The 8,034-nt window shown below is 47.8% G+C and overlaps 1 protein-coding gene across 1 annotated transcript; it reads left to right on the top strand.

Annotated features, from left to right (window-relative positions):
• The first annotated feature begins 1,365 nt into the window (after positions 1-1,365).
• LOC120853592 (D(1A) dopamine receptor-like) lies at positions 1,366-5,493 on the top strand. The gene is made up of 2 exons (XM_040227549.1): positions 1,366-1,828; positions 1,923-5,493. Exon 2 carries the CDS (start codon positions 2,428-2,430, stop codon positions 3,766-3,768), a length of 1,341 nt encoding a protein of 446 aa, XP_040083483.1. The 5' UTR covers positions 1,366-1,828; positions 1,923-2,427; the 3' UTR covers positions 3,769-5,493.
• The last annotated feature ends 2,541 nt before the right edge of the window (positions 5,494-8,034 follow it).

The raw sequence follows: 8,034 nt of genomic DNA, 5'->3' as shown, positions 1-8,034 counted from the left end.
ACTGCAGCCTACCAGGCTCCCCTGTCCCTGGGATTCTCCAGGCAAGAGTACTGGAGTGGGGTGCCACTGCCTTCTCTGGCTTCCATCCTGTCCTTTCCTTAAATAAGCTTTGTGGGTAATTATGTAGTTCGTGGAATCCCAGACTAGACTCAGAGTTCCCAGAAGGCAGTGATGTGTAGGTGAAAATAACACGCAGGTGGGAGTCAGGCAGCTGGCACACCCTCAGCAGCCCTATAACTTCGGGTACATTTTTGAACCTGGTTTTCCACTTGGGCAGAATGGAGATGAGGAAGTTTATGAGGAGGGATTTTTCTAAGGGGTGAGCGACATATGGCGTGTGTCTGGGACCCAGAATCTGTTCAATAAATGCCAGATCTCTCTGGTTTACTCTGGGAGAAGAGCTTGCATCTTGCTTACCCTGTTGCTCTTGGTACATGCAGTGAGCGCTCTGGAAAATATTGTACATTGGCTCAGGGAATGAAGTGCCAGCAGAAGAAAATTTTCACCCTTGTCAGTTTTTAGGGATTTAAAGCAGAGAACTCCACCCCCTTTCCCGGGTTCTGGCAGTTATGGTCGAGGAAGAGGGTCCAGGCGCGGTCCCACGCGGATGCTGGAGCCCACAGCGGCGAGGTTGGGGTCTGAGAGGGCGCAGTCGGGGCGCTGGAAGCCAAAACGGCCGGCAGAGGGCGCCCCGGGCCCGCTGAAAGCGTGCCGCTGGGCTTGCGGCGCTCGCCGGGCGCCGGGCACAGGCTGCAGTCCGGCGTTGACCACAGCCGTGGACGAGCGCGCTACCCAAGCTGGGCGCCAGGTGAGCGCCCTCGGGGCGCAGCGGAGCGCACCCGCCGAGGCGCGCTGCTGCGCGGAGCCCTCCCGGCGAGCGGTGAGTACAGGCGCTCGCGGGGCACGTTTCATCCCAGTTGAGGGGCCCTTGGAGGCAGCGCCTGTTGGGGCTGTTCTGGAGGTTGATGTGCCTGGAAAAGTGAGCCTGGTCTCAGCTTGCGTTTGGTCTTGAGAAGGGCGTGGGGTTGACCCCCGCAGGCGCTGGATGGCGCGCGGAGCTTTGCTTCCTGGAGACTCGGGCTTGCATGAGGTTTTCACCTTGGGGTCTTTTCTCGCGGGCCCCTGTCCGGGTGCCGTCCTGGGTTCCGGGGACCCAGGGTTTGGCGGGGTAACCCGGGACGGGCAAGCACTCAGCTGGGCTCCCCCACCCCTTTCGCCCGCGGCACCAGCCAGGCGACCCACGTGCGGCTGTCGCCTGCAACTCTTGCCTGTCAAGCGAGGCCCGCCTCCGGGGCAGGGGAGGGGACGCGGGGGCGGGGTGGGCTGTGCCCCGAGGGAATCCGGCCGGCCCGGGCGCCCTCCGGTACAAGCTCGGCTCTCTCTGCCTCGTGTGCCCACGGGCTCCTGGGAGGAAGCGGGCAGTTCCGCGGGAAGGCGCAGGGCTCATCCCCGAGGGGCCAGAGGCCGCTCGAGGGGTGCCCGGGCGCTCGGCTCCGGGAGAAAGGTAGCTGCCCAGGTGAGTAGTACTGGGGGTGCCCTCTCTCCGAGAGCCTGGAAGCCCTTTTCCGGGGTCTCGTCCGCTTTGAACCGCCTCCAGCCATTCGAGGCAGTGCAGGGCAACGCCAGCTCTCTGTGGACCTGGCCCGGGATCCTTTGCCCAAACCTGCTCCTGCGATTTTTGCGCATCGGTCGCGGAACCCAAGCTGCGCGCGCAGGGCAGGACTCAGGCGCGCCTCCTGGGTGCCCTGACGCTGCGTCGCCTCCGAAGACCGCTCTCCGAGCTCCCGGAGCTCCCGGGGGGCTTGGAGAGAGACAACCCCAAGGCAAGGTAGGTGGCTCAGAGGGAGCTGGATTGGGCTTGACAGTGAAGATGCGATCTGCTCCTTTCGGCAAACGACCTTTGCTTTCTCTTTACTTTCTAGGGCTTTAGGGGAGCTGCTGCGGAGCCCGGGGCTTGGAGGAGCGGGGCATGTATTTTAAGCTGCGCCTCAGAGGGGAGACTTTGCTGGCACCACCAGAGAGGCCACAGACCCGGAATGTGACGACAATTGACTAGCTCGGTAGAGGCCTGAGAGTCTCTGGCTTGACAGCTTAGAATATGCTAAAAAAACAGGGCTTTCCAGGAGGCATTGAAGGGTCAACTTGTCCCCGCGACAGTGACCTGGAGCAAGGAAGTCAGAAGACAGTTGTAGAGAGCAAGAGAGACCTTCCAAGGGGCTGACTCGGACTGCCAAGGGCAGGCTGCTGCCCCTCGGTTGTTGCAGCCGTCTGGTGGAATGCTGGTGAGGTCCTCCACCCAGGAGAGCAAGTGGGGCTGGGCAAGGGACTGCGTGGCCCGTGAGGACTCCTGCAGGTCTGACCGATCCCCAACCCCTGCTTAGGAACTTGGGGGTGTCCGAGTGCCCCTCTGTGCTCGTCTTCAGGAAGATGAGGACTCTCAACACGTCTACCATGGAAGGCACCGGGCTGGTGGCGGAGAGAGACTTCTCCTTCCGCATTCTCACAGCCTGTTTCCTGTCACTGCTCATCCTGTCCACCCTCCTAGGGAACACGCTGGTCTGTGCCGCCGTGATCAGGTTCCGCCACCTGCGATCCAAGGTGACTAACTTCTTCGTCATCTCCTTGGCTGTATCGGATCTCTTGGTGGCCGTCTTGGTCATGCCCTGGAAAGCAGTGGCCGAGATCGCCGGCTTCTGGCCCTTCGGGTCCTTCTGTAACATCTGGGTGGCCTTTGACATCATGTGCTCCACCGCATCCATCCTCAATCTCTGTGTGATCAGTGTGGACAGGTACTGGGCCATCTCTAGCCCCTTCCGGTATGAGAGGAAGATGACCCCCAAGGCAGCCTTCATTCTGATCAGTGTGGCATGGACTTTGTCTGTTCTTATCTCCTTCATCCCCGTGCAGCTCAGCTGGCACAAGGCAAAACCCACAGGTCCCTCCGAGGGGAATGCCACTTCGCTGGGCAAGACCATCCACAACTGTGACTCCAGCCTGAGCAGGACATATGCCATTTCATCCTCTCTAATAAGCTTTTACATCCCTGTGGCCATCATGATTGTCACCTACACCAGGATCTACAGGATCGCCCAGAAACAAATACGGCGCATCGCAGCCTTGGAGAGGGCAGCAGTCCATGCCAAGAACTGCCAGACCACTACAGGTAACGGAAACCCCATGGAGTGTTCTCAACCAGAAAGCTCCTTTAAGATGTCCTTCAAAAGAGAGACTAAAGTTCTGAAGACTCTGTCGGTGATCATGGGGGTGTTTGTGTGCTGCTGGCTCCCTTTCTTCATCTTGAACTGCATGGTGCCCTTCTGTGGGTCTGGAGAGACGAAACCCTTCTGCATCGATTCCATCACCTTTGATGTGTTTGTGTGGTTTGGGTGGGCTAATTCCTCCTTGAACCCCATCATTTATGCCTTTAATGCTGATTTTCGGAAGGCATTTTCCACTCTCTTGGGATGCTACAGGCTTTGCCCGACGACGAATAATGCCATAGAGACGGTTAGCATCAATAACAATGGAGCTGTGGTGTTTTCCAGCCATCATGAGCCTCGGGGTTCCATCTCCAAGGACTGCAATGTGGTGTACCTGATCCCACATGCTGTGGGCTCCTCTGAGGGCCTGAAGAAGGAAGAGGCAGGTGGAATAGCCAAGCCCTTGGAGAAGCTGTCCCCAGCCCTGTCTGTCATTTTGGACTATGACACTGATGTCTCTCTTGAGAAGATCCAGCCCGTCACACAGAATGGGCAGCACCCGACCTGAGCTCTGAGACTAATCCTAGCAGTCGTGCTCGTCCCAAAAGCTATAGGAGTTTCCTCTGAGGCTTGCAGTGAGGAAACTAAGGTGTGCTGAGACTATTGAGATGTCAGGCGAGCTCTCCTCTGCTGCGTCCCCTCAACACGCAACTATCTACATTTTAATCTACGTTCCAGTGTGTTTTCTGTGTTGTTCATAGTGAATCAAGAGGGACACAGGTGAAGCGAATGTTCATAAGGGACCTGTCTTTGGCTCCAAAGTTATTTTTAGAAACTGATTCTTATCTTAGGACTTAAAAATAGGGCAAAGGATCAACAATGAACAGCTTCGCTTTAAAATTAAAGCTTTCCAGGAAGGAAATGAGAAGGGTTGAGTTTGCTGTGTACAAACAGGTGCTAACACTGGTCCAAGCAAAGTTTTCAGATTGTAAAGGTAGGTGCATGCCTTTATAAATTATTCCTAAAAAAAAAAATTGAGCCTTACAGTAGGAATGGGATTTTTTTCCCCAGAATTGATGCTTAGTTGATATTGGTTTTATTTATTTATTGTACTATATGGATATTTTTAATTTATTATATTAAATCTATATTTATCATATTTAATAGAATGAGTTATCTGAGATCTTAAAATAGCATTTTTGTTCATTTGACTAGCACTTTATAAGCCAATGAAACAAACACACAGACTCTCTGAGAGCCTAAATGCTCATTTGTAACTTTCAGAAACACAGCAAAGACAAACAGAAAATGAAGCTGTGATTATTCCTTAAAATTTATTGGCACAGCTAAATAGGAGATGAGAATTGACAAATGCTGTGATAGCTTTATTCTCCTAAAAGGATTTTGAAAGATTTAAAAAAGCATAGCCACTCTTGTGTTCAAAATTTTTTACGTGACAAAGACTTTCCCAGCAGAATGATTTGCGGTTCTGTAAATATCTGAAATAAAAATCAGCTGAAGAAGAATCCGACTTGAAATTTATATTAGGTGGCAATAAAAAGTATATGCCACTTTGTATTTATGTAAAATAATTGGCCCTCTTTGTCTTTTCTCATTTCCTGTGTCAGATAGCTTTTCTGAACCAGATAAATGACTGTCCTGGTTAGAGATGTGCAGTGAAGACAGAGAGTTTCCTTAACTCGTGTGTCACAGCAGTCTCGCCCAGGGGCAAAGGTCAAGTCCTTCATCTCCATCTTACCAGCCAAGCTGCTCAGTGGGGCTACTTTTGGTAATGCTTTAATCTGAACTTAGAATTGATTTCTTTTAAAAAGTCTAAATGTTAATGGTATAAGACTAGCAGATAGTGCCTCATTATCATCCTTGAGTAAGACACTTCTGTTGGCGGAAAAAACAGGAGACCCTTTCTCCTTTCCTGTTAAGCACCCTGAAGCCATCAGCATCTCTTTTGACAAATGCTAGCCCTTTCTCTGTGCTTTGGCATCAAGTTCCTGTGTCATCACCTGGATTGTAAAAAAAGGATTCTGAGTCTCTGTTGCCAGATACTAATTCATGTGGGGCATTTCAAGAGAATTTTTGGAAATGTTCACAAAGTATTCTTGTGGATAAAGTAATCGACTTAACATTCAGATGTAGTGGGTGACAAGAAAGATATCTACTGAAAACTATCCTCTGCATCAGGTCTCTGTTATTTATGCATTGTGAATGTTTCCTTAATTTTATTGCCTGTATGCTTTCTTACATATAATAAAATTATTTTGTGAACTCAAAACCACCCTGAATGTTGCATTTGTGCTACAGTAGTTAAATGAGTTTTAAAAACTAGAATATTTCAGATCTACACGTAAGGAAACTTGGGCACTTTCAAGGATGTGTTACTTTTCTTTTTCTTTTTAGTGGTAATCTCCTCTTATGTGTGGCACGTGTTGCCTTTGAATACTTAAACAGAAAGTTGATTTGGGCTATAAACTTTTCCTTCTGTCTCAAAAACATTCTCCCCTGCCCCCCACCAAAAACAAAACAAAACCACCTCCTTCTTTGCTCAAGGAATTACTCTCCTTTTCATTTCACAGATTTAAAAGACTTTTTAAATCTCTACTTTTACTTTCTAAGAGTCTACAGATTTTAAGCAACATAAAAATTACAGAAAAGACTGTGGCTTCTTCTGTGTGGTTGTAGACCCATGGCTTAATAGCAACCACTGTATGAATAGTGTTTGTTTTAAGAGTAAAATATAATAAGAATTTCTTTCTGGAGAAAATATACAGATTGTGATACTGGGCTTACTTAAAAGTCTTACACAGAACTTCCATTGATCCTGCTAAACCTGCTTAGATTGTGTGCTAACCTGGCTTTTTTTTTTTCTCTTAATCCCAAAGGAAAATGATTGAACAGCAGGTGATGTAAAAATTAAGGGTTAAGTTTATAATTTGAACATCACACAACAGATGGTGTCTTTTAAAATTCCATCTTTGCCTTTCCTAGGCTTTGGCAGATAATGAACACATCTAGAATGAACTTGCTTAAAGCATGATGCCTTTTTGTTCTGCTTCTTAACTTTCTGCACATCTTGATTCTTTGCAGTATAATTTTGCTGTTTTGTAATTGGCAGTCCAGCAACATGAGCTGTGATGCCCAGGGTTGTTGTTGTCCAACCAATGAAACACAGCACAAAACCTTTCACTGTGTAATTCATTGGCAGAATGAAAAATAAAGACTATTAAATAATCGTAAAATTTAGGACACTGTGGATGAGGCTGTACTTTGGGTTTCTGGCGTGTGGAATGAATTGAGGGTATCTTATGAAATGTTCATTTGACTGACAAAATATTTCAGATAATTTAATTTACAACCATAAAAGCAAATTTAAAATATGACATTTTATTTCATTTATCCTAATGAGCCTTCATAATACTAGGTACATGTAACACACTTTAGCAAGACAGAGACAGTTTAAAGAAGTGTTCTTTTTCCTTTCCATCTAAGAAGATGCCTTTCCTGTTCAGATAAATACAGAGCTTTTACTGGCGATAGAATAACAAGAAGTCTTAAGAAAGGGACACTGAGCCCTGGGCTCCAGTTGGTAGATTTGGAGTTTAGGCAGGAAAGTTGTTGATTCTCTTGGGATCTAAGCAAGTCATGGTCTCTGAGTCTCAGTTGTCTTGATCCATTAAATGGGAAGAACAAAACGTCTGCTTTAACTTCTTCAGTGGAGGAGGTCATCCAAATAGCAAACCCGATACACAGTCCAATCTCAAGGACTTCTTGAACTCTGCACTCTCTGGGGGGCTCCATCATGGTCTCCCCCAGGCCTGCACCAGCCGCATTTCAGCTTGATTCTTCTACTGGCCTGGAGCCAGTCCATATGTGGGGGCCCGGAACGCAAAAAGCCCAGGCTTTGGTTTGGATAGACATGGGTTCACATTGCAGCTACCACTTTCAAGCTGTGAGAGTAAGCAAAGGACTGTGCCTCTCTGAGCGTGTGTGAGCATTCGTGAAATGGAATTAAATACACAGATTCTTGTGGGGGTTGAAATGATGCTCATGTTATATAAGGGTCCTGAGGTCTGAAATCTTAGGCTCACCGCATCTTTGTAGGATCTCTGCTTGGAAGGGGTTGATGACAATATTTATTGCATTACTAATAAACAGAGCTGCTATGCATTTGAATTTTTGCATGTTTGCTAAAGCAAATGGAATACCTTTCAGAGTGCATGTGGTTTGGGATTCTCCCAAACACCATTCTCTTTTGCTGTGGTTATCTGGTATTGCTGAAGCAAGTAGCTTTTTATATCAGCACGGTTAAGACAATTGCCTTAATTTTTTTCCACTAGATATCTACTAAATAAATCTGCCCCTGGTGTTTTAGTTTATGAAATCTTCTTAACCCTGCACAGTTTGCTTCCAGAATGATGACTTGATGGCTGGCGAGCTCTGGGCTGTTAAAACTGGGACGTACCGCACTGCGCGATCTGGTTACCGTGGTCATTTGAAGGAACTAACCCCGTGGATCATAAGAGTGTAGCATTACGTAGATTAGATAGATGCACCTCTGTGGATTTCTTTGAGATTTCCTGGATATAAACATGACATAATCAACCTGTCTATTGTTCTGGAGGATTGAGGGGATGGCAAGCATTACTGCACCGAGAAACCCTCTAAGACCTTGTTACCAGGCCAATCTAGTCATGTTGCCTTCTGTCATGTTAAGTAACCACCATGTGATGCACAGAACTAAAAAAAGCAGCATTTGGACTTGAGTCTGTTACATCATTCAAGATTTGGGAGTTGTAATTTAAATAGTATTAGAAGCTCA

The sequence above is a fragment of the Oryx dammah genome, unplaced genomic scaffold (genome assembly GCF_014754425.2).
Source record: "Oryx dammah isolate SB20612 unplaced genomic scaffold, SCBI_Odam_1.1 HiC_scaffold_26, whole genome shotgun sequence".
Taxonomy (NCBI): domain Eukaryota; kingdom Metazoa; phylum Chordata; class Mammalia; order Artiodactyla; family Bovidae; genus Oryx; species Oryx dammah.
This window is presented reverse-complemented; position numbering and strand designations above follow the sequence as displayed.

What these genes read in the sequence shown, in the direction of transcription:
- LOC120853592 (XM_040227549.1), top strand. Translation starts at nt 2,428, where the DNA reads ATGAGGACTCTCAACACGTCTACCATGGAAGGCACCGGGCTGGTGGCG.